Source organism: Mustelus asterias, chromosome 6 (assembly GCF_964213995.1).
Source record: "Mustelus asterias chromosome 6, sMusAst1.hap1.1, whole genome shotgun sequence".
Taxonomy (NCBI): Eukaryota; Metazoa; Chordata; class Chondrichthyes; order Carcharhiniformes; family Triakidae; genus Mustelus; species Mustelus asterias.
Window position 1 is genome coordinate 108,361,504 of NC_135806.1, and position 25,413 is coordinate 108,386,916.

Consider the following 25,413-nt stretch of genomic DNA (forward strand, 5'->3'; position numbering starts at 1 on the left):
TGGAGATGGTGGAGCTTGTCCAGGAGGGCGGCCTGGGCCCTGGGCTGTACCGGTTACTGCTACTTAGCTGGCTGTAGCTGGGAGCCAAACTCTAACAGCTGCCACCTGTGTGGCCTGAGCCAGCTCTGGAGTCTGGTGCTCAGGTCAAACTGGCTTGCTGGCCTCCCCCCCCACTGCAGACTCTGCAGATCCTCAGTGTGTCCAAGAATGATCTCAGCTACCTGCCTGACAGGCAGAGCCCCCTGGAGAAGCTGAGCAGCCTGAATGAGAGCGCTAACCTCCTGAGTCAGCTCCCCCTATCGCCCCAGACGCTGCCTCTGTCTCAACAGCCCCAACATTTCTATGAACCACTGCAGGCTCTGCCCAGGGACATTGTCCAGCCTGGCCTCTCCCTCCTGAGCCCCATCACTGCCTCCAGTAACCTGGTCAAGGGGCTACCTGGAGTCAGTCACCTGAGGGTGGGCGTCAGCTCAATATACACAGCTTTTAATCACATTTCCACTGTGATTGAAGTTATCCTTATATAAAATTATATACAATATTTAATAATCTTTATATCACATGGCAGCCAAAACTGTGACCTATCCTCTCAATGTGGTCCATAATGCTTTCTTAGAGTTTAATAACTTTAATAATCTTTACATAGTTCATAATCATATATAATATTTAATAACATTTCTATAACATGGTAACTAAAACTGAATTCTCTCAGTGTGGCCTCGCAGTGCTTTGTTAGAGTTCTTCATTCTTTCTTGGGATGTGGGCGTTGGTAGCCAGGCCAACATTTATTCCAAAGAAGAGCCATATTGCATTTGAAACTCTCTCCTCAGTTACTGCCAGACCTGCTGCGATTTTCCAGCATTTTCTATTTATATTCCAGCACTTATTGCCCAAATTACCCTTGTAAATGTGGTTGTAGGCTGCCCTCTTGGCATCTGAGTGTTGGGGTTAGGGTGAATGTCCTGCTTGCTTGTTTTCAAGTTAGTTAGTTAAAGTTTATTTATTAGTGTCACAAGTAGGCTTGCATTAACACTGCAATGAAGTTACTGTGAAAATCCCCTAGTCGCCACACTTCTGTTCGGGTACACTGAGGGAGAATTTAGCATGGCCAATGCACCTAACCAGCACGTCTTTCAGACTGTGGGACGAAACCGGAGCACCTGGAGGAAACTCACGCAGACACTGGGAGAACGTGCAGACTCCGCACAGACAGTGACCCAAGCCAGGAATCGAACCTGGGTCCCTGGCATTATGAGGCAGCAGTGCTAACTACTGTGCCACCGTGCCATCAAGGGTAGATGCTGGGAGGATATTTCCTGTTGTGGGGCAATGTAAAACCAGGGGGCACATTTTGGAGATAGGGCTTTTCCATTTAAGGTGCAGAGTGGAGGAATTTCTTCTCTATGAATCATAGAATCATAGAAACCCTACAGTGCAAAAGGAGGCCATTTGGCCCATTGAGTCTGCACCAACCACAATCTCACCCAGGCCCTACCCCCACATATTTACCCGCTAATCCCTCTAACCTACGCATCTCAGGACTCTAAGGGGCAAGTTTAAACCTGGCCAATCAACCTAACCCGCACATCTTTGGACTGTGGGAGGAAACTGGAGCACCCGGAGGAAACCCACGCAGACACGAGGAGAATGTGCAAACTCCACAGACAGTGACCCAAGTCGGGAATCGAACCCATGTCCCTGGAGCTGTGAAGCAACAGTGCTAACCACTGTGCTACTGTGCCGCCCAGCTATGGGTTGTTAGCGTTTAGAATTTTCTTTCAGGGAAAGCAGTAGAAGCTGAGTCATTGAGTATATTCAAGCCTGAGATTTTTGCTCAACAAGAGAGCCAAAGGGAATGCGAGGTGGGCTGATGGGGCAGAAATGGAGTTAATCAATCAGATCAGTTATGATATTACTGAATGGTGGAACAGGCTTGATGGGTCAAATAGCCTACTCATATTTCTTATGATCTTAAAGTTTAAAAGTTTATTTATTAGTGTCACAAGTAGACTTACATTAACACTGCAATTAAATTACTGTGAAAATCCCCTAGTTGCCACACCCTGGCACCTGTTCGGGTACACTGAGGGAGAATTTAGCATGGCCAATGCATCTAACCAGCACGTCTTTCGGACTGTGGGAGAAAACTGAAACACCCAGAGAAAACCCACACTGACACGGGGAAATCATAGAAACCCTACAGTGCAGAAGGAGGCCATCCGGCCCATCGAGTCTGCACCGACCACAATCCCACCCAGGCCCTACCCCCACATATTTTACCCGCTAATCCCTCTAATCTACGCATCCCAGGACTCTAAGGGGCAATTTTTTAACCTAGCCAATCAACCTAACCCACACATCTTTGGACTGTGGGAGGAAACCGGAGCACCCGGAGGAAACCCACGCAGACACGAGGAGAATGTGCAAACTCCACACAGACAGTGACCCGAGCCGGGAATCGAACCCGGGACCCTGGAGCTGTGAAGCAGCAGTGCTAACCACTGTGCTACCGTGCCGCCCGCAGTGCCGCCCGCAGGGGAGAAGGTGCAGACTCCGCACAGACAATGACACAAACCAGGAATCGAGCCCAGATCTCTGGCAGCAACGCTAACCACTGTGCCACCGTGCCACCCATGTCATACACCCCACTTAATTTTCCATTCCACTGATCTCAGTGGAATCGACTCAATGAACTGTCCGACTGGATTTTCAATCTGTAAGATTGGTGTTGTTTTTAATCCTCACTCCCTCCAATGCCGAACTTACTTGTGGCGGTCAGTGCAGAGGCCGTGTTGAGTGATATCTAACTGCATTATTCTGAGGGGAGCAAGGGCATGTTTGGTCACGTATTTCTGGAGCTTGAGCTCAGGCTGGACGGTAAGAGATGACCAGAGGTTGGGGAGGTTATGAAGTGGTGGAGGGAAGGCCACACTCAGGGTCTCAGGCCTCCCACTGCTGAATGTCTCTGAGTCAATGTACAGCAGCAGCCACTGCAATAACCCTCATGTGCAGCTCCCTAAATGTAAAAAAACACAGAACATACAACTCACTTCACATAGCTTTCTCAAACAGGCATTTCAGGGCCTTTGACGCTCATGTTTCCTGGGATCTAAAGCAGCATCAATGTTTCTTAGAAACATCCTGCTGCATTTGCCTACTGAACATTAATGCCTGGGCTGTGATGTGCTGAGGATGTGAAACGCCGTATAGTGTTTTTATTCCCTGCTGACGCTTTGCAAGGAATTAATAGCACAGTAACAGGCCATTTGGCCCACCTCATCTGTGTTGGTATAAATGTTTCACACAACACTCCTCCCACACTATCAGGGTAACCTTCAGCTTCTTTCTTCCTCATGTATTTATCAACTTCTTTGAATGTATCTATATTAGAATCATATAATAATTACAGCACAGAAGGAGGCCATTCAGCACATTGTCTTTGTGTCAGTTCTCTGCAATGGCAACTCAGCCAGCCCCTCTCCTCCACCTTTTCCCCGTAAGATCCTTTCTCTTCAGGTAATTATCCAGTTCTCTTTTGTAAACTGAACTTGAATCTGTCTCCATCATACGCCCGGGCAGTGCAGATCCAAGCCAATTGTTGCATACAGATACTTTTCCTCATGTCCCCACTGGTCCTTTTGTTAATCGCTTTATGATTCTCTACTTCAGCCGATGGGAATAGTTTCTCTCCATTTACGCTATCCAGGTCCATCATGATTTTGAATGCATCTAACAAATCTCCTCTCAACCTTCTCTGCTCCAAGGAGAACAATCCCCGCTTTGCCAATCTATCCACATACTCTCATCCTCAGAACCATTCTTGTAAATCTTTCCTGCATGTTTTCTAAAGCCTTCACATTCTTCCCATTGAGGCTGAACCAGTGTTTTGTGAAGGTTCATAACTTACTTGCTTTTGCACTCTGCGCCCCTATTTATAAAACCCAGTATTCAGTATAATTTATTAACTGATTTCTCAACCTTTCCTGTCACTTTCAATGATTTATGAACCCAGCTCCCTCTGCTCCTCAATTTCCATTTGAATTGTACCCTTTATTTTATGTCATCTCTCCTCGTTCTCCTGACTAAAATGCATCACTCTACACAACTCTTCATTAAATTTAATCTGCCACATGTCTGCCCATACCACCAGCCTGTCTATATCCTCTTGAAGTCTATCACTATCCTCCTCACAGTTTACAACACCTCCAAGTTTCCATTTTCAAATGTTGATATTGTGCCCTGGACAGCCAGGTCTAGATTATTAAATGAAGAATATCAATATTCCCTCTTATTGCCATCCCCCAGTCAGAAGTAGCAAAGCTTTCCACAATGTTTTCAATTGACTTAACTGAAATAATTAGGGTCATATTTTCTCACCTCGCCTGCGGCTGGGATTCTCCACTTCCACTGCTGTGAATGGAAATTTGGTTGAGCATCAAACTCTCTGTTCTTCCTGGCAGCGGCTGTGGGACATGAAGGCCAGAAAATTCCGGCCTTAAAGTTTTGCATCAAACTTTTTGATTCAAAATACCTCATGGACCTGAGTTTTGTGCTCATGCCACGGTGGGTTTTGCGGCTGATGGGAGTGTGAAATTGCATGGACGGGATTCCCTCTGGGATCCAACCTGCCCCAACCTGGACCTGGCTTTACAATGAGGCAACTTAATGACCATTTAAGGGTTTTTTCTATCCAGCCTCATTTCCACTCTGCTCTCTCCGCACCCTATCCATTGATACCCCAATCGCATCCCTCGCAACCCCTACCATCTCCTGTCCCGGACGCCAGCCACTTACCTGGCCTCCATGTTCCAACACCTGGCCCCAGGCGCATTGCTGGAGTGGCTCTTCCAGCATCGGCAGAGCCTGGAGAGCCATCAACTAATCAGATTGGGCAGCGGCTCTCCAAGGGGGGACTTGGGTCCAAGTGAGGACGGATGTCCCACCCGCAGTCAATCAACACTCATTAGAGTGTGAAATGGCACTTTGCCTGTTGGAGTCAGTGGGATCTGTTCCCCACCGACTCTCCAGATTTTGACCCTAAAAATCCAGACCAGGGTTCAAAATAAAATGCCGGCACTAATAGTTTTCACTTGAAAAGCATAGTTTTACTGACATGTGGAGACTCAAATCATTAATATATTGGAAAACAATATAATGGTAGATTTTGAAATGATATGGTCAACACATTCTCTTTGAGCTCTTGCACCTCAAAACCTGCTACTACGCCCCAGTTGTAAAGATGCTTCTGGCACGATGCAAAAAAGAACAGGGGTGTTCTCCTGGTGTCTTGGTTAACAATTAACACCACCAAAGCAGATCGGAGGGTCATCCCTATTGTTGCTTGTTTGTGTGATCTTGCTGTGAACAAATTGGCTTCCACGTTTCCTTAACATGTAACAGTGACTGCGCCTCAAAAATATTTAATTGTCTGTTAAACGCTGCAGGAAGTGATAAAAGATGCTATATAAATGCACATTCTTTCTTTAAAATATTTAAAGGAATCAATCCCTTTGAAAGATGGTACAATTGTTCCTATGGATTAATATTAATGTATCTCTGATTGAAAGCACAACTGATTTCACGCATTCCAAAATGCGAGGCAACGTTATTTCTAACAGCATTTGTTAAACAATCTAAAATGGGCTCGAATGACTCCGTACAGATACTGGTGGCTAAGCCTCAGATCAGTCAGAAACCTGGGGGCGATTCTCCCAAAGAAATTCTAAGTTTCGAATTCACGTAAAAACTGGAGTAAATCACGTTGGTTTTTTCAGCAGGACTTTCAAAATGAATCTCCCGCACTCTGCGCATTGCAAAATCAGTCCAAAAAGCTGGGGGCGGAGCCTATTCCCGCTGGAGAGGCCACTGCACATGCGGCGATCTCTCAGTGCCAAGATAGGCGCATCGCAGCAGCCCCACACTTCCGGTCTCCCGATCGCTGACCAGCCCCACGACCCCCGCATTGCCAGCTGTGTGGCCATGATAAATTCTCCCTCTATATCCGAACAGGCACCCGAGTGTGGCAATAGGGGATTTTCACAGTAACTTCATTGCAGTGTTAATGTAAGCCTACTTGTGACTAATAAATAAACTTTTAAAAAACTTTAACACACCAATGACTGGTGATTGAATTCAGGGCTCTCCTTGTTTGTATGCTCCGTCCTACTTGGCGATACATTATAATGCATCTTTAAAAGTATATAAGGAGACTAGGTGCTAAAATAATCCTAAAAGTTCTTTCTAATATTGCTTTGCACAAATTCTTCTCAACTCTTTAACAGACTAGGAAGGGAAATATAACTATTGACAATGGAGGTTAGGTATTATTCTTTTGTCAAGGCTAAGGCTATTCTATCATGTGAAAGTGCTCAAACAAAATCCAATTCAATTTCCATGTGTCCTTGACCCAATTAAAGAATTCAAATGCGATATACAATATAGTGATTCTGCAGGCCATTACCCAACTGTGTTCCCAATCGCTTCAATATAAAAACATTGCACGTTCGGATTCGATTTGATTTGATTTATTATTGTCACATGTATTAGTATACAGTGAAAAGTATTGTTTCTTGTGCGCTGTACAGACAAAGCATACCATTCATAGAGAAGGAAAGGAGAGAGTGCAGAATGTAGTGTTACAGTTATAGCTAGGATGTAGAGAAAGATCAACTTAATGCAAGGTAAGTCCATTCAAAATCCGACAGCAGCAGGGAAGAAGAGATTGAATTAGAGCATTGTTAGAGAGTTTAAGAGAGTTAGAGTAAAGTTTTAAAAGCATAGAATGAGAGTAAGAGATAGAATTAGAAGGTATATGCTGGGCATAGCTCACAAGAAGTCACAACGCTCTGACACCACCTCTGCACGTTGCGGAACACTGGTATCATTTTAGTGTCATATTCTTTAAAAAATGATGATTGTGCATTGCAACATTAATAAAATTGGTGGCAATTTTATTTCCCACAATTCTCTCCATATATTCATCTGGGCACTTTAGAAAGTAATACAGTAATAAGGAATGCCAATACTCTTCAACAATCTTGTATGTTTTCTCCTTATTTCTCCTTCCTTCAGCAGGAAGTAGTGCACTCGCTCTGTATGTTCGGTGTTGATGCAAAGCAGTTTCAGCCTCTGACCAATGTTAAACCTGTGGAGTATAAACCAGTGGCAGGATTTTACCACAAGCTTCAGGACTCCGCCATTGAGATGAAATGGGAATACTGAACCTACCCTGACTGACAGAGGAACCAGCTCAGCAATTTACTGGGGGAGGTAGTGGCCAAGTGGTATTATCACGAGACTATTAATCCTGAAACTCAGCTAACTCAGCTAACCTGGGTTCAAATCCCGTCGTGGCAAATGATGGAATTTGAATCCAATAAAAAAAAATCTGGAATTAGGAATCTACTGATGACCATGAAACCATTGTCAATTGTCGGAAAAATCCCATCTGGTTCACTAGTGGCACATTGGTTAGCACTGCTGCCTCACAGCGCCAGGGACCTGGGTTCGATTCCTGGCTTGGGTCACTATCTGTGTGGAGTTTGCATGTTCTCCCCGCGTCTGTGTGGGTTTCCTCCGGGTGCTCCAGTTTCCTCCCACAGACTGAAAGACGTGCTGGTTAGTGTGCAATGGAAATGCTAAATTCACCCTCAGTGTACCCTGAGTGTGCGACTAGGGGATTTTCACAGTAACTTCATTGTAGTGTTAATGTAAGCCAACTTGTGACATTAATAAATAAACTTTTTTTAAAAACTTTTCAAACTTTAATGCCCTTTAGGGAAGGAAATCTCCCATCCTTACTTGGTCTGGCCAACATGTAACTCCAGACCCACAGCAACGTTGTTGACTCTCAACTGTCCCTTGAAATGGCCGAGCAAGCCACTCAGTTCAAGGGTGACTAGGGATGGGCAGTAAATGCTGACCAGCCGGCGACGCCCATGTCCCACAAATGAATGAAAAAAAGGTGGCCTCCTAGTCAGTCACCTCTGGACTCACTGCCCAATTCAGGGCAGGGTCTCAATTCTGCCGACTTAATTACACATTGAGGTGGGCACTGCTGAGGCAGTTTGGGGATCACAAGAATGCCTCAAGATGGAGGCACCCTTGGACAGGTAAATACAAAATTCAAAGTCAAGAATGTCTATGCAGATTGCCACTGGGGTCATGGATGCAGTCTTCCCTGTCTGTGGCCCACTCTTTGGGAACTGGAGTCTCTGATGGCCCCCTGTATGGCTGCAGTGTGACCATCTCTGTGACGTGGGGAGTGGGTGGATGCTCTGCCATGAGGAAAATAACAGCAGGCCTTGAAAATCGTCCTTAAGAGGATTTTTAATTCTTTAAACTGGCTGCCCACTTCCACTGGGCAAGTCACTGGGCTGCATTGGAAGCCATCCTGAATCTGTTCCCACTATTTTCCCAACAGCTCCATGTCCTCACGCCTTCCCCTCTCCCGCCCTCTCCCCCTCCCCCTCCCCCAGCTTGGCAGGCCAAAACTGCCCAAAGAAGGGAGGGAGGGCAGAAGGGGGGAGGGAGGAAGGGAGGGATTGGGGGAGGGAGGGAGGGAAGGAGGGAGGGAAGGAGGGAGGGAGGGAGGGTGGAGGGAGGGAGGGGAATGGAGGGGGAGGGAGGGAAGGAAGGAGGAGGGAGGGGGAAGGAGGGACAGTTGGGCTCAGATGGGGGTGGCATTTTCTACAGTGCAAAGTCTTGTTCAATAATCTCTCCCAACCCCTCCACCCTGTCTCCACTATCGAGATGGATAAGAGCAACAAAGATATAAGAGCAGCAATGTCCCTATATTTCCCTCTGAGGCACACAATACCCTGAGTTGAATATATAACATCACTCCTACATCGTCGCTGGGTCAAAATCCAGGAACTCTCTATCCAAAGGCACCATGGCAGCACCTTGGGTTCATTCAATGAGCCCTACAATCCAGCTCTTTCCCCATGGTCCTTTTTCAAGTATATAGTCAATTCCCTTTTGGAAGTTAAGAGAGGAGATAATATCTGCACATGGTACTTGTAGTGATTTAATATGGTGTTCCATATTTACAGCAGAATTATCTAGCAATGTTAATTTAACTGGTTCCATTCATTTACTCTGTGTGGAATTCCACCCGAAATTAAAGAAACACGCAAATAATGATGGAAACTGAAGCCTCTAAAGAATTTGTAATGAACAGCTAAAAACAAAACAATTTTAAGACATCTCAGCACCAGCTGCTTTCCTCTTCCTGCTGTGGATTTACCAGAGGTGCAATGTTGGTTCTATCTAGCAAGCGAGCAGGCATGTTTATATCCTGTCCTCTTTCAGTCAACTTCCTCAACTTTTCTTTTGTCAGTTGCTGGTAGCTCTAACCCTCTGGAGGGAAAGCAGCATCGATCTCGAGGGGTTAACTACAAGGGGCGGGGTCCCTTCCTGTTGTGTTCTTGTATGTTTAGTAGTAGACTGAGATCTCTTTGAGCTGCACTGTTCTGCTTTTTAAAGCGAGGAGGAAATGATGAATACAGCAGGTTATCAGTCAGGGGAGGGTGCATAAGGAACGAACATTCATTTTTTTTTACCTATTTATTTTTCGAGTTAAAAAAATAGTAAGAATCTTAATATTGAAGATAAGATTGTGTGATTTAGATCCATGAACTTATCTCTCTCTCTCCAAAGATAAATATGGGTTTTAATGGGAAAAGCTTTGCAGACTCAGTAATTGTTGAGGATGATGATTAAATCCTGTAAGTGCTGTTGGCATCCTTCCATCTGTCAGAGATGCTGGACACACAACAAGTAGTTCATTTGGGTGGGGGGGGGGGGGGGGGGGGGGGGCGGGGGGGGGCTTCATTTTGAGCATCTTTGCTGATGACTTTTAAAGGCCAGTCCTTGAGAAGCAGGTTGTGCCACACGCAAAGCTGCCGCAAGACATTGTGGGTTGATGTTTTTGGTGTTGCCACCGATTGCCAAGCTGCTGTAGCCACTGGTCATCACAGTGGGGCATACCAGCCCACATGAGGTGTCACCATTACTTTCCTTTGCCAGCTAGTGACTCCCAGGTGGTGATAGTTGATGTTTAAACCCCGCATGTCACACTTACAAGTATCATTGAAACCTTTGGCATCCTACTGGTCATCTGCGCCCAGCTACCTCAGCATACAGAAGGTCCTTGAGTCTGTGGTCATCTTCCATCCTGCAGACATATCCTGATCCAATGAAGCTGTTTGATCAGCACCAACGCATTTGGGAGCTCTGCCTTTGAGAGGCATGCCGCATTTGCAATTTTGTCCTATCAGAGTATACCCATAATGTACCACAGACAGTGAAGGTCAACATTATTGAGCTTGTAGTGGTAAGTCTCCTATGTTTCATAACCATACAGATGATGCCGAGAACACTGGCCTTATAAACCACCAGCTAGGTCCTAAGTATTGGTTTGTTGCTATAGCCAAGTGTGTTTTGCAAGTCGCTGACAGGTGGTATGTGTTTTCCCTATGCATGTGTCAAGTTCTGCATCAAAGGATAGATTTATTACAAAGGAGACAGATAAATATTTGGTAGGGACTGGTAATTGTAGAGGAAGGTATGGAGTGAGCACATCAATACTCCACAGGACAATGTGGACAAAGGTTGGGGTTTCCTCCTGAAAAGTAAAGGTCAGAGTTTAAATAATGGAAATCATTGGGATTGGTAAATATTATGGAATTTCTGTTCTCCAACCTTTTGGGATCAGGGAGGATTTATACAGGTCTTTTCTTCAGCAGAGTAAATTGGTGAGCTAGAGTTTATGTTAAGTCAGGTTGTACAAGGGTGGTGTCTGAATAAAATTCAATGGTTGAATGTTTATTTCTCATCCTATGCTGTCATGCAATGCCTTAATGTTAATGATTCTTTCAACCAAAACAACTGGCCAGATTCTGATAGATGTCTCTTGTACCCTCACTTCCAATAAACTTTCACTCTTGACCAAACAAAAGCATCACAAGTCATTGGCCATGTAGATGCTCCACCTCAACCTATTGGTCTGCGGACAGTAGAAAAGGTGCTATGGTATCTGGGTCAACTTGCATGAATCTGGTCAATATGAGTGTATCTTGGGCACATGCCACAGCAAAGAGGGTAGAAAATAGTCACTGAGGGGACTAGTGACTGGCCCTCTCCTAAAGTGCTAAATAAGACATCCACTCTGCAAAGGGAAATCAAGAATTACTGAGATCTTTTAAGGCAGGATTCAGGCTCTCGTTCCAGTCTCATGCTGTGGCCATTCCCCATGGAATGTTTTCCGACAAAGTCCGGCAGGATCTTCCAGTCTAGCTGAAGTCAATGACCATTTGCATTGCTTGCAGGTTGTGCCACTGGGGAACCCGCCATAGGGTGGGGGGGCTTCCGGTCCTGCCACTGGGAAGGGCTGAAAAATCCAAGCCTGTGTTCATCCTGGTGTCGTACTTGCTACATAGTAAGGAAGCTGGGGCAGAGTATCCCAGGTACGGAAAAGCCATCCCATCAGCCCCAGTCCTTTTAATGTCAGCATATGGGTGATCTACCATTTCCTGGACTCATGTGCGATTGATTCCTGGTGGCTCTGTGGCAGGATCCGGCATTCCCAGAATTTTCCCATCCAGTAAGCCTCAGTGCCTGATTTTCAATAAGGATCTACCATTGGGCCCGAGAATTCCCAAGGGAGCCAGAGGCAAGCAAAACTTAAAAAGTGTTCCAAACATGGAGGATTTTCAGGCCAGACACTTCCATTTCCCTCTGCATTACAATCATTCTCTGAGAATGAGCTCTTTTTGAGTTTCTTTTTATGTTAAAGCCATTAAAATAAGCATTCTAGAAAAGCACATAACAAGCCATTCCACTGCCAGAGATGATAAAACAACCAGATGGCTCAGAAAAATGTCACTTTGACAATTAAAAGAAACATTAATACAAGTTACAGAAGCTATCTCTGGTCCATTCACCATGTCCCATTACAGAAAATACTAAAAAAGCCTAGCGATGTGTATAAATGTGTAAATACAGGGTTCTTAGAATAGAATCCTTACAGTGCAGAAGGAGGTCATTGAGGATAAGACTGTACTGGCTCTCTGACAGAGTATCTTATCCAGGCCCTCTTCCCACCCTATCCGCATAACCCCACACATTTACCGTGGCTAATCCATCTAACGTAGACATCCTTGGACTCTAAAGAGTAATTTGGCATGGCCAATCCACCTAACCCCCACATCTTTGGAATGTGGGAGGAAACCGGAGCACAAAGTCACGGGGAGAACAGACAGACAGTCACCCAAGGCCAGAATTGAACTCAGGTCCCTGGTGCTGTGAAGTAGCAGTGCTAACCATTGTGGCCACCGTACCACCCCTTATATGGCTAGTGTTTTACTTTCAAAATAAGAAATAAGGCTGAAGAATGATGCACAGTCCAGCATTGAGATACAACTTGAATCTGAATATCAGATATCAGTTAAACTTTGGTATTTGAGCTTCTTCTGGATGATGACTTTCACGAGTCATGCTGTAGGAAAACTGACTTATTTTCCTTCTCAAGTACACACCAATGTCGGCTAACTACATATCTGAATTCTGGACAGCCATATTCCGAACTGAGAAGAATTGCATAGACATGACTTGACCAATGCAGGAAGGGGAATTGGATTTGGGAAAAAGGTATAGCAAAATATTTGAAAAAGACCTACAACCTCAGTAAATGGAAACTATTGCCAACAGCTATAAGAAGTCTCACAACACCAGGTTGTTGTGAGACTTCTTATTGTGCCCAGCCAGCATCGCTACATCATGACTAATAACTATCACAAAGCTTCCTGTATTTGACATGCTAATTCTACTAAAAATTTTTAATTAAATACAAATTTCATAGAAATTGAAGTTTTGTTTGCTCAGAGAGAACAGGTTTGAATTCACAATTTTGCTGAAATTCATAATATTATCACTGTTGTCCACACTAAACCACCAGTAAGTGATCTCGTACATCCCGTCACTGCTGTCAGCACGAATGGAGAAAAACTCCATTCATTGCAGCGGGACTGGAGAATCCCAGCTGTAGGCGAGGCTGGAGAATTACAACCAAAAAATGGAATAACAGATTGCATTCTGAGAGAAAGGGCAAAAAAACAGACAAGAAAGTAAAAGTATTACTTTTTATAACAAATTGAAGTTTTTATAATCTTCTAAAACAATTCATAACTTCAAACAAATGACACTCCATACATTTAATTATATGCTTCCAAGGCAGCAGGGGTTGATTTGGCAATTATTAACTTAATTGTCATTAAATGGGTATTAAGTTATTAGACTTAAAGGCCAGAATTTTACCTCCCCCCCCTCCCCTCCCCAACGCCTCCGCCATGGAAATCGGAGCGGGTGAGGGGAGGACAATGGAAAGGTCCGTTGACCTTGGGTGGGATTTTACTGTTTCGGAATGAGCAAGGTTGTAAAATCCCGCCCAACGTTTTGATCTGAGTTTAAAGAATAATAACTGAAGAATTTCAAGAAAGAATTGTAAGCTGAGGTGTTGTTTTTCCGAAGCCAGTGATGAAGTGAATCAACTTGTGATGATTCACCATTCACAGGCATCTCTTCCTCTCTGCAAATTGCTAACCGATTTCTGCATTAATAATGGGCAGGCAGCATTCAGATGCTGTTATTTTTCAGCTAAATCTGGTCCATTGTGTTCAAACTTAATATTGCAATTGGATAGTGTGACTTGCAGCCATTAAAGCTTTTCTATAGTTACCTTTTATGTGGGAATTTGGATTCAGTTGCTAGGAGAAGGAACAATGCAGTTCAAGTTAGACAATTCACATACTTTATGTAGCCCGAATCTAATTGTATTCAGTAAATACCAGGGTCATTCTTACTGTGTAAAGTTACATATTTATGGCCATGCCCTAGATATATTCTTGGGTGCTTATGACTTCCCTAAGTGGTCTGAGAATCTTATGAGATGCTTACAATAGATTTCTGGATACTGGTAACATCAAGGGGCATGGGGGATGCTGGAGAAAAATGATGTAGAGGGAAATGATCAGCCATGAACTGTTTGAATGGCAGAGCAGGTACAATGGGCCGAATGGCCTAGTTCTGCTCCTATGTTCCTACGATAAAACTCATTGGGCAGGATTTTACGGCCTTGCTTATCCCAAAACTGTAAAATCCCACCCGAGTTCAATGGACCTTACCATGGTCCACCCCTCACCCGCTCTGATTCCCGTGGTGGGCGGGACGGTAAAATTCCAGCCATCATTTCACAATGAGTGAGCATGCAAGGTGACAGTTATGCTTAGATTCATTTAGTTTAATCAGTCCACCTTGACTTTGCATCATAGTACAAAATAAAGGCCGTAAATTTCCCATCCCGCCTTCCACGGGAATCGTGGTGAGCGAGACAGAAAATTCAGCAGACCATTGAAAGGTTGGTTGACCTCGGGCAGGAATTTCTGGTCTTAGAACATAGAACAGTACAGCGCAGTACAGGCCCTTCGGCCCTCGATGTTGCACCGACCTGTGAAACCAATCTAAAGCCCCTCTAATCTACACTATTCCAATATCATCCATATGTTTATCCAATAACCATTTGAATGCTCTTAATGTTGACGAGTCCACTACTGCTGCAGGCAGGGCATTCCACACCCTTATTACTCTGAGTAAAGAACCTACCTCTAACATCTGTCCTATATCTCTCACCCCTCAATTTAAAGCTATGTCCCCTCATGTTAGCCATCACCATCTGAGGAAAAAGGCTCTCACTATCCACCCTATCTAATCCACTGATCATCTTGTATGCCTCTATTAAGTCACCTCTTAACATTCTCTCTAACGAAAACAACCTCAAGTCCCTCAGCCTTTCCTCATACGATCTTCCCACCATACCAGGCAACATCCTGGTAAATCTCCTCTGCATCCTTTCCAACGCTTCCACATCTTTCCTATAATGCGGCGACCAGAACTGTACGCAATACTCCAAATGCGGCCGCACCAGAGTTTTGTACAGTTGCAGCATGACTTCATGGCTTCGAAACTCAATCCCTCTACCAATAAAAGCTAACACACCGTATGCCTTCTTAACAACTCTATCAACCTGGGTGCCAACTTTCAGGGATCTATGCACATGGACACCCAGATCCCTCTGTTCATCCATACTGCCAAGTATCTTTCCATTAGCCCAGTACTCTGTATTCCTGTTACTCCTTCCAAAGTGAATCACCTCACACTTTTCCGCATTAAACTCCATTTGCCACCTCTCAGCCCAGCTCTGCAGCTTATCTATGTCCCTTTGTAACCTGCCACTTCCCTCCACACTGTCTACAACTCCACCGACTTTAGTGTCATCCGCAAATTTACTAATCCATCCTTCTACGCCCTCATCCAGGTCATTAATAAAAATGACAAACAGCAGTGGCCCCAAAACAGATCCTTGCAGTACACCACTAGTAACTGAACTCCGGGATGAACATTTCCCATCAACTACCACCCTCTGTTTTCTTACAGCTAGCCAATTCCTGATCCAAACCACTAGATCACCCTCAATCCCATGTGTCCGTATTTTCTGCAATAGCTTACCATGGGGAACCTTATCAAATGCTTTGCTGAAATCCATATACACCGCATCAACCGCTTTATCCTCATCCACCTCTTTGGTCACCTTCTCAAAGAACTCAATAAGGTTTGTGAGGCAAGACCTACCCTTCACAAAACCGTGCTGACTATCCCTAATCAAATTATTCCTTTCTAGATGATTATAAATCCTATCTCTTATAATCCTTTCCAAAACTTTGCCCAAAACAGAAGTAAGGCTCACCGGTCTATAATTACCAGGGTTGTCCCTACTCCCCTTCTTGAACAAGGGGACAAGATTTGCTATCCTCCAGTCTTCTGGCACTGTTCCTGTAGACAATGACGACACAAAGATCAAAGTCAAAGGCTCTGCAATCTCCTCTCTAGCCTCCCAGAGAATCCTAGGATAAATCCCATCTGGCCCAGGGGACTTATCTATTTTTACCCTTTCCAGAATTGCTAACACCTCCTCCTTATGAACTTCAATCCCATCCAGTCCAACAGCCTGCATCTCAGTACTCCCCTCGACAACACTGTCCCTCTCCTGTGTGAATACCGATGAAAAATATTTATTTAGTGCCTCTCCTATCTCTTCAGACTCCATGCACAACTTCCCACTACTGTCCTTGACTGGCCCTAATCTTACCCTAGTCATTCTTTTACTCCTGACATACCTATAGAAAGCTTTATGGTTTTCCTTGATCCTACCTGCCAAAGACTTTTCATGTCCCCTCCTGGCTCTTCTTAACTCTTTCTTTAGGTCCTTCCTGGCTAACTTGTAACTCTCAAGCGCCCTAACTGAGCCTTCACGTCTCATCTTAACATAAGTCTCCTTCTTCCTCTTCACAAGAGATTCAACCTCTTTAGTAAACCATGGTTCCCTCACACGACTGCTTCCTCCCTGCCTGTCAGGTACATATTTATCGAGGACACGCAGTAGCTGTTCCTTGAACAAGCTCCACATTACAATTGTGCCCATCCCCTGCAGTTTCCTTCCCCAACCTATGCCACCTAAATCTCGCCTAATCGCATCATAATTTCCTTTCCCCCAGCTATAACTCTTGCCCTTCGGTATATACCTATCCCTTTCCATTGCTAAGGTAAACGTAATCGAATTGTGGTCACTGTCACCAAAGTGCTCACCTACCTCCAAATCTAACACCTGGCCTGGTTCATTACCCAGTACCAAATCCAATGTGGCCTCGCCTCTTGTTGGTCTGTCTACATACTGTGTCAGGAAACCTTCCTGCACACATTGGACAAAAACTGACCCCTCTAAAGTACTCGAACTATAGCTTTTCCAGTCAATATTTGTAAAGTTAAAGTCCCCCACAACAACTACCCTGTTACTGTCGCTCCTATCCAGAATCATCTTTGCAATCCTTTCCTCTACATCTCCATATAGGGCGGCACGGTAGCACAGTGGTTGGGGCGGCACGGTAGCACAGTGGTTAGCACTGCTGCTTCACAGCTCCAGGATCCCGGGTTCGATTCCCGGCTCGGGTCAGTGTCTGTATGGAGTTTGCACATTCTCCTCGTGTCTGCGTGGGTTTCCTCCAGGTGCTCCGGTTTCCTCCCACAGTCCAAAGATGTACGGGTTAGGTTGATTGGCCAGGTTAAAAATTGCCCCTTCGAGTCCTGGGATGTGTAGGTTAGAGGGATTAGCGGGTAAATATGTGGGGGTAGGGCCTGGGTGGGATTGTGGTTGGTGCAGACTCGATGGGCCGAATGGCCTCCTTCTGCACTGCAGGGTTTCTATGATCTCTGGAACTTTTCAGAAGTCTATAAAAAACTCCCAGCAGAGTGATCTCTCCTTTCCTGTTTCTAACCTCAGCCCAAACTACCTCAGTAGACGAGTCCTCATCAAATGTCCTTTCTGTCACTGTAATACTGTCCTTGACTAACAATGTCACACCTCCCTCTCATTTACCACCCTCCCTGCACTTACTGAAACATCTAAACCCCGGAACCTGCAACAACCATTCCTGTCCCTGCTCTATCCATGTCTTTGAGATGGCCACAACATCGAAATCCCAGGTACCAACCCATGCTGCAAGCTCACCCACCTTATTCCAGATGCTCCTGGTGTTGAAGTATACACACTTCAAACCACCTTCCTGCCTGCCAGTACACCCCTGCGACCCTGAAACCTCATCCATGACCTCACTACTCTCAACCTCCTGTACACCAGAGCTACAATTCAGGTACCCACCCCCCTGCTGAATTAGTTTAAGCCCTCCCGAAGAGCATTAGCAAATTTCCCCCCCAAGATATTGGTACCCCTCTGGTTCAAGTGCTGACCATCCTGTTTGTAGAGGTCCCACCTACCCCAGAAAGAGCCCCAATTGTCCAGGTATCTGAAACCCTCCCTCCTGCACCATCCCTGTAACCACGTGTTCAACTGCTCTCTCTCCCTATTCCTCTCCTCACTATCACGTGGCACGGGTATCAAACCAGAGATAACAACTCTGTTTGTTCTAGCCCTAAGCTTCCACCCTAACTCCCTGAATTTCTGCCTTACATCCCCCATCCCTTTTCCTACACATGTCTTGAGTGCCTATGTGAACCACAACTTGGGGCTGGTCCCCCTCCCTCTTAAGGATTTTGAAAACACGATCCGAGGCATCGTGGACTCTGGCTCCTGGGAGGCAACACACCAACTGTGAGTCTCTCTCGTTCCCGCAGAATCTCCTATCCGTCCCTTTAACTATGGAGTCCCCAATGACTAATCCTCTACTCCTCTCCCCCCTTCCCTTCTGAGCCACAAGGGCAGACTCTGAGTCAGCGACCTGTACCCCATGGCTTACCCCTGCTAAGTCGTCCCCCCCAACAGCATCCAAAAGTGTACTATCCCCAATTTCTACTACATTTCTTTTTTCTCCCCCCACTTGAACGGCTCCCTGTACCCTGGTGCTGTGGTCAGTTTGCTCAACCTCCCTTTCCCTACTCTTCTGAGCTGCCGGGCCGGACTCTGTGTCAGAGGCACGGCCACTGTTGCCTCCCCCAGGTAGGCTGCTCCCCCCAACAGCACTCAAACAGGAGTACTTATTTTTAAGGGGCACAGCCACTGGGGTACTCTCTAGTACCTGACCTTTCCCCTTCCTAACTGTGACCCACGTGTCTTCCTCCCGTGGCCCCAGTGTGACCACCTGCTGGAACTCCTATCTATCAGCTCCTCATTTTCCCTGACCAGATGAAGGTCATCGAGCCGCAGCCCCAGAACTGTAACACGGTCCCTTAGGAGCTGCAATTCGATGCAACCGGCACAGATATGGACGTCCGGGAGGCTAGCTGACTCCAGGAACTCCCACATCCGACACCGAGAACAACAAACTGGACTTTCACTCATAATTCCCCTTTCTTCAAGTACACTGGTAAAACTACGAGATGAACCTAACATGCCTCGCCCATTTCCTCCGAAGCCCGTTGAGCCAAAGCCCTTCAGCCCTCACTCTACTACCTGCTCACTCCGCTGCCCGCTAATGACGCTGCCCGCTGGGTAGTGCGGCCTGCTTTTTAAACCTCACGCGCTGAAAAAAAACCTACACCCTTCCCACAATACCCCGCGGCTACTTCCCGTTTGTAGTCTAAAGTTTTTAAAAAATAAAGCCCGCAAATAAAGTAATGTAAAAAAGTCAATCTCTTACCCCAGACTCCAGCAATAAATCACTCCTCTTTGCCTGGCTTGGGGCATGCGCGGCCAGACAATCCCACCCAATAAATATTTTCCATATCCGCACTTCAGCAAAATTACTTCTAATGTTTCTTCTCATGATAAACATTTGAGTATCATGAAAGCTATCCTTCAAAGAGGAAATGACAAACCACCGCAGTACATTGCCAAGTATAACCATGGACCAATGGAAGTCTATGGTCACCAAAATCCTCTTAGGGCATGGCACCTAAAGATGGAAGAGGGTCCTTTAAAGACTTTTGTCTAAAGTCTGATTGACTTTACAGCCTTTTCCAGGTTGGTCCTGACTGTCAATGGCTTAGGGCTGGACTTGATGGAGGGGACAGAGGTCTCGCCCACTGGCTGGAGAGGCAGTGAGTACATCATGTTGCCTCTTTTAGAAAATGGCCAGGTGAACTGAGTGCTATTCAGGCACTTAACTGGACAGCGACGGACCTTCCACAGGATTGAGCATCCTAGGGGAGGAGGTCCTTCCCATGGGGAACTTTTGGCCAATTGGAGGCCAGCAGATCTATTAAACGGCAGTGCCACCAAGGAGGCTGCCCGCACCACACCCACTGAAAACCTAGTATCGTCTCTAGATACCAGACCACAGGTAAGTGATGGTGGAGAGGGTCTCATGGTACAGGGTTGGCAGCAAGGGCAGAGGGGTAGCTCCCAGTGGGCAGCCACTCTCCTGATGCCAGTTCCTTGATCAGTCACTCAGTGCCAGGGAGCCCCTCCCCCAGGAGCCACAAATAACCTGGACATGCTACTCCCGAGGCAATTCCCTCACCCACCACTGGGTTAATATGGACAGGATGAGGGATAATGCCCTTAAGACGGTCTCCAGCGCAGCTCTTTCTCCTGATTAAATGTCCACCACCAAACTTGCCACGGGTGAGAACATTAAATTCTGTTCTCTGTCTCTGTTCGTTATCCCTTCTGTTCTTAGCTCAAAATCCATTAACTTCAAAAGAAAACAAAATCAGGCCGAGTGTGAAAGGGGCTGAATATTATTGCTCAAGACCAATATCTTCTTAGCCTTCATTCCTTCAATATCCTTCTTCATATGTTTGTCTACTTTTTAAAAAATTCCATTCAATTGTAAATATAAACAAGATCATTAAAAGATATTTAGTGTAAGATAGAGTTCCCTGCTGTAGATTTCTTTCTTCTTAACTTTTCTGTCATAATCTTTGAGAGGTTTTAATGAAATATCCCCTTTTTGATTTCACACAAAATTCCTACCTTGTGAGTCAGGGAGTGCTGCTTGAGGTGGTGGGGCTGAATGAATTCCATCCCACATTCAGTGCAGATATATGGACGGATATCTTTGTGTTTCATCATGTGGTTCTGCAGCTGACTGGGATATTGGAAAGTCTTGTCGCATTCATCACAATGATACAATGTCGGACCGCGGTGAGATGTCAGATGTCTCTTTAGCTGGGCCAGCGTGGGAAAGTCAAGTCCACACTCCACACAAATGTTGTCTCGGCCGTTCTCGTGCTTGGTTTCATGTGCTTTGAGCTCACTTGGATAAGCAAAGCCCCTACCGCAAATTCCGCAGTTATACGGCTTCACATCACTGTGTTGCATCATATGCCGCTTGAGGTGGCTGGTTTGGGTGAACGCTTTGTGGCAAACATGGCATTTGTGAGGCCTGGTTCCCTGGTGTGTGAGCATATGAGTGTGTAGGTGGCTCAGTTGCTTGAAGAGTTTTCCACACTGAGAACAAGCATGGGGTTTGATACCACTGTGCCCCAAAATATGTGTCACCAGGTTGTACTTGGAAGTGTAGGACTTCTCACACATTCGGCACTGCCAGCGTTTCTGGTTACCGCCGACATCAACATAATAACTGTCATCAATTTGAATGTTGACATCGACTCGCTCAACTGTGTTCCTCTTTTCTTCTCTAATAGGGATACTGCTGCTAAGATGTCCGAGAGGACCATTGTGATGGAAAGGATATCTAAAATGCAAATTCGGTGGTGCCATAACGAATGGGAACATAAAGTCTGGTGGGACATTGGCAAAATACGGTCGAGGAGGATGCATCATCAGAGGACTAGTAGGCCACATTAAATTCTGTTTAATAGACTCATGTTTCAAGCCTCTGGTACCAAGGTGATCAAAGGTTCTGAATAACTGAAACCCTACATCACTTAAGTCTATCATTTGAGCCATGGGTTTTGGTGATGGTAATTCTACTTTGATGTCTTCAGGTTCATCCATATCATTTGACAAGCCTTCTGACTGAACAGCATGAATTACTTTAGTGGGAGTACTTTTCCTCTTCCGTGATCCTCCTTCGGAATTTGCACTGAATCTTTCTATAGTCGCTGTAGATATGTCTTTCGCAGAATACGTAATTGCTGATTCATAATCTCCAAAGCTTGTAAATTTGTTTGGTTTAATGGTCAGTGGGAGAGGTTGCATTCTGAAGTGTGGAGAAGCCGGTATTGCTTTCTGATCCCAGGAAATGTGAATGTCGTCACCATATGAACCAGGAGCCTTGTTCTCCATTGATATTGACTCAGCTTCTTTCCTTAAAGTAAAGAAAACAACATCAAAAATAAAATCTTGATGGTGAAATGGGTCTCGGGCAAGAGCGCAAAAGAGGCAATTGGAATACAACAGCCCGTTGACAGATTTCCTTTTTCACAGGATTTCTTACCCTGAGTGGGTAATCTTCCTCCTCCAAAAAACATCACATTTTAAGGCATTCGAAACAGGAAACCCATTGCTGACATTAATGGAGCTGGAAGAAGAAAACAACAGTAGAGTTATTACCAGAAAGACTTATGAAAGTCCAAGTAACAACAGCAACGAAAAAAAGTAAGTTGAGGAAGAACTGTTCATTTAATTTTCCGATTGTGCCCCTTTATATAGATTTCTCCCTGTGGCTTATCCCAACCATGGATACTCATTATATGTGAATGTGTGTATACCTGGCACCAAAAGAATGTAAAAGCTGGAAAAAGATACCAACAGCATTGTGAATCACCTCCATGTCTTTTGAATATTATTATAAAGTTCATTTCCGCAGAGGGAATGGGATATCATGTGTACCTGTGATGAAGACCAGACAGTGTTGTTCTCCATCTTTCAACATTACGATGCTCCTTGAGTTGGTACACACTGGGAATAACACAAGAGAATTGGGCACACAAAGTCCTACTGTACCAAACCTTGAAATGGTGCTTTGAAGATTAGAAATAGCTGAGGTGTTAGCTTGCTGACCAGCAGTGAGGGATAAATTGTGACCCGTAACTTACAGAAACAAATGAAATTCAGATCAGGAAACTTAGAATGAAATGACCTGACTATTTATAGCTCATGGTACATCAAAGAAGTGATTTGTATCCATTCCACACTTTAGGGTTAGTCAATGCAAGAGACATACGCGTGTAATCCATTAGCCTTTCTTTCAAAATTAGACTTGAACCATCTGAAATTCGAGGTGGCACAATTCCAAATTTAATGTTTGAATAAATATGAGTACTTAATACAGTAAGTAATTTTATTAAGTCCACTTTATTATTATATTTCTTTATTGAGGAATATTTAATATTTTGTGACATTCTTCCTTTAAAGCACAGAGCTTGAGAGCATGTTAGCATCATGAAAGGTTTAAAAGTAGAGGGGTGGAATAAGTGTCAACTCAGGCAGGAGAAACAGAGTGTAGCACACCAGCTCCAGTGCCGGCTTTTCCATTTCCATTTTGAGACCCCCTTCTCTCGACGCTTTAAACTTTTCAATTTAAAAATACCCTCAGTAGCTGAGCCCCCATTAATCTACACATAGACTAGCAAAATCAGATGGGCCTAGGTAGCCTGGATGAGGAATTCATAGCATGTTTTCAGGGTAGTTTCTTAGAACAGTGCCTTCTGGAGCCAACCGGGAATCTGGTTGTACTTGACCTGGTATTGAGCAACAAGACAGGATTAATTAATAACCCCAGAGTGAAGGTTTGAGGAAGAGAAGAGTGGGTCCAGGACCAATCTTTTAAATGTAAATGGGGCAATTATAAGGGCATGAAAGCGGAGCTATAGAAAGTGAACTGGCAATTTAGGTTAAGGGACAGATGAATAGCAATATATTGGCAGACATTTAAGGGGATATTTAAGAATACACAGAATAGACACATTCCAGCAAGAAAAATTCCCAGCATCAATGGTTAACTGAAAAAGTTAAAGATGGAATCAAACTTTTAAAAGAAGCATATAATTGTGCAAACATGAGTGGCAGATCAGCAGATTGGACAGAGTGGGCAAAGATCTAGCAAATGGGATATAATATAAGAAAGCGTGAAATTGTCTGTTTTGGCAGAAGTAGAAAAGAAGCATATTATCTGAATAATGAGGGACCGCAGAGCTCTGAGATTTTGGGTATCATAGTGCATGAATCGTAAAACATAGCTACTGCAGATAATTAACAAAAGTAATATAATGTCATTGTTTATGGCAAGGGGAATTGAATCCAAGAGTCGAGAGGTTATGCTACAGTTATGAAGCATATTAACCTGGTGCTGTGAGACTTCTTACGATTATGAAGGACATTAGTGAGGTCACATCTTGAGTACTGTGTTCAATATTGTTCGTCTTATTTAAGAATGAATGTAAATGCATTGGAAGCAGTTCAGAGGAGGTTTACTAGACTGATACCTGAAATGGAAGGGTTGTCTTATGAGGAAAGGTTGGACAGATCAGCCTTGTTTCTGCTGGAGTTTAGAAGAGTAAGAGGCAACTTGATTGAAACATATTGGATCTTGAGGGGACTTGACAGGGTGGATGTGGAAAGGATGTTTCCTCTTGTGGGAGAATCTAAAACTAGGGGTCATTGTTTAAAAATAAGGTGTTGCCCATTCAAGACAGAGATGAGGAAATTATTTTTCTCTCCAAGGGTTGTGAGTATTTGGAGCTCTTCCTCAATAGGCAGTAGAGGCAGCATCTTTGAATACTTTTAAGGCAGAGGTAGATAGATTTTTGATAAGCAAGAGGGTGAAAGGTTATCGGAGGTAGACAGGAATATGGAGTTGAGGCTAAAATCAGATCAGCCATGATCTTATTGATTTGCGGACCAGGCTTGAGGGGCTGAGTGGCCTACTCCTGCTCTATATTCTTATATTCATATGACTTGGGAAATAATCATACTGAACCATTAAGGTTTCATTGGTGTACATTAATCAGTATCTTAGTAAATTACTTCTCTTTGATATGTGAAATATTTTAAAATATGCTTATCGGTGCTTCTGTATTTAAGAATACTGAAGACAATACAATGAGAGAGCAATCCTAACCAGTGCAATCAGTGCAATCTCATCTTTTTGAACTGGGGTCTGGCCAAATTTTGGGCATGGCTTGATTTAAGTGAATTGATTCTTAAAACAGCAGAAAAGATCATGGAAAACCTAGGCAGAAGTGGTTTTGACCACAGTTTACTTAGGTTTAAAATCCCCAATCTTAAAAAAGTTAAGTTTATTTATTAGTCACAAGTAAGGCTTACATTAACACTACAATGAAGTTACTGTGAAATTCCCCTAATCGCCACATTCTGGCGCCTGTTCGGGTCAACGCACCTAACCATTAGTTAATCCAATTTTGCCAGGATGGTGTTGGCATACCATTTGCGTAACACCAGAGTACTGTGTCATGCCTTTTATGAATAATTCTGGAGCCTACCTCTTGTTCCTGGAATGTGTTTGCCTAATCAGTGCCAGGAAATCAAAGCCTCTTTCTAAAACATGTCTATAGATTTTCTGGAGAGATATCCGGATGAAAAAGAAATGGATAAACACAGCTGTTGATTTACTCAGACTGGAGAATTTTGACAATGAAAATGAAGGAATAAACTTGCATTTATATAACATCTTATGTGACCTCAAAATGCCTGAAAGTGCTTTGCAGCCAATGATGTACTTATGAAGTATGGTCACTGTTGTAATTGTAGTACTGGCATGGCATAGATATGGCATAGCAAAGGTTAATGTGGGACTGGGAAGCGGTACTGTCTACAGTGTGATGTAAAGAGACACATGAGCTGGAATTTTACTGCCTAACCCACCACGGGAATTTGAGTGGGCGAGGGGCGGACAAGGGGAAGGTCCGTTGACCTCGGGTGGGATTTTACGGTTTTGGGATGAGCAAAGCTGTAAAATCCGCCCATGGTGACTGGAG

At 44.5% G+C, this 25,413-nt stretch overlaps 1 protein-coding gene across 1 annotated transcript in view; it reads right to left on the bottom strand.

The window, feature by feature from the left end:
• znf366 (zinc finger protein 366) overlaps nucleotides 1-25,413 on the bottom strand; it is a 58,146-nt gene that overhangs the window by 21,260 nt on the left and 11,473 nt on the right. The window contains exons 2-3 of the mRNA XM_078214891.1: nucleotides 21,912-21,995; nucleotides 20,483-21,782 (exon numbers count right to left, since the gene is read on the bottom strand). Coding sequence (XP_078071017.1) covers nucleotides 20,483-21,760 — 1,278 coding nt within the window. The 5' untranslated portion in view covers nucleotides 21,761-21,782; nucleotides 21,912-21,995. The remainder of the gene's footprint in view (nucleotides 1-20,482; nucleotides 21,783-21,911; nucleotides 21,996-25,413) is intronic.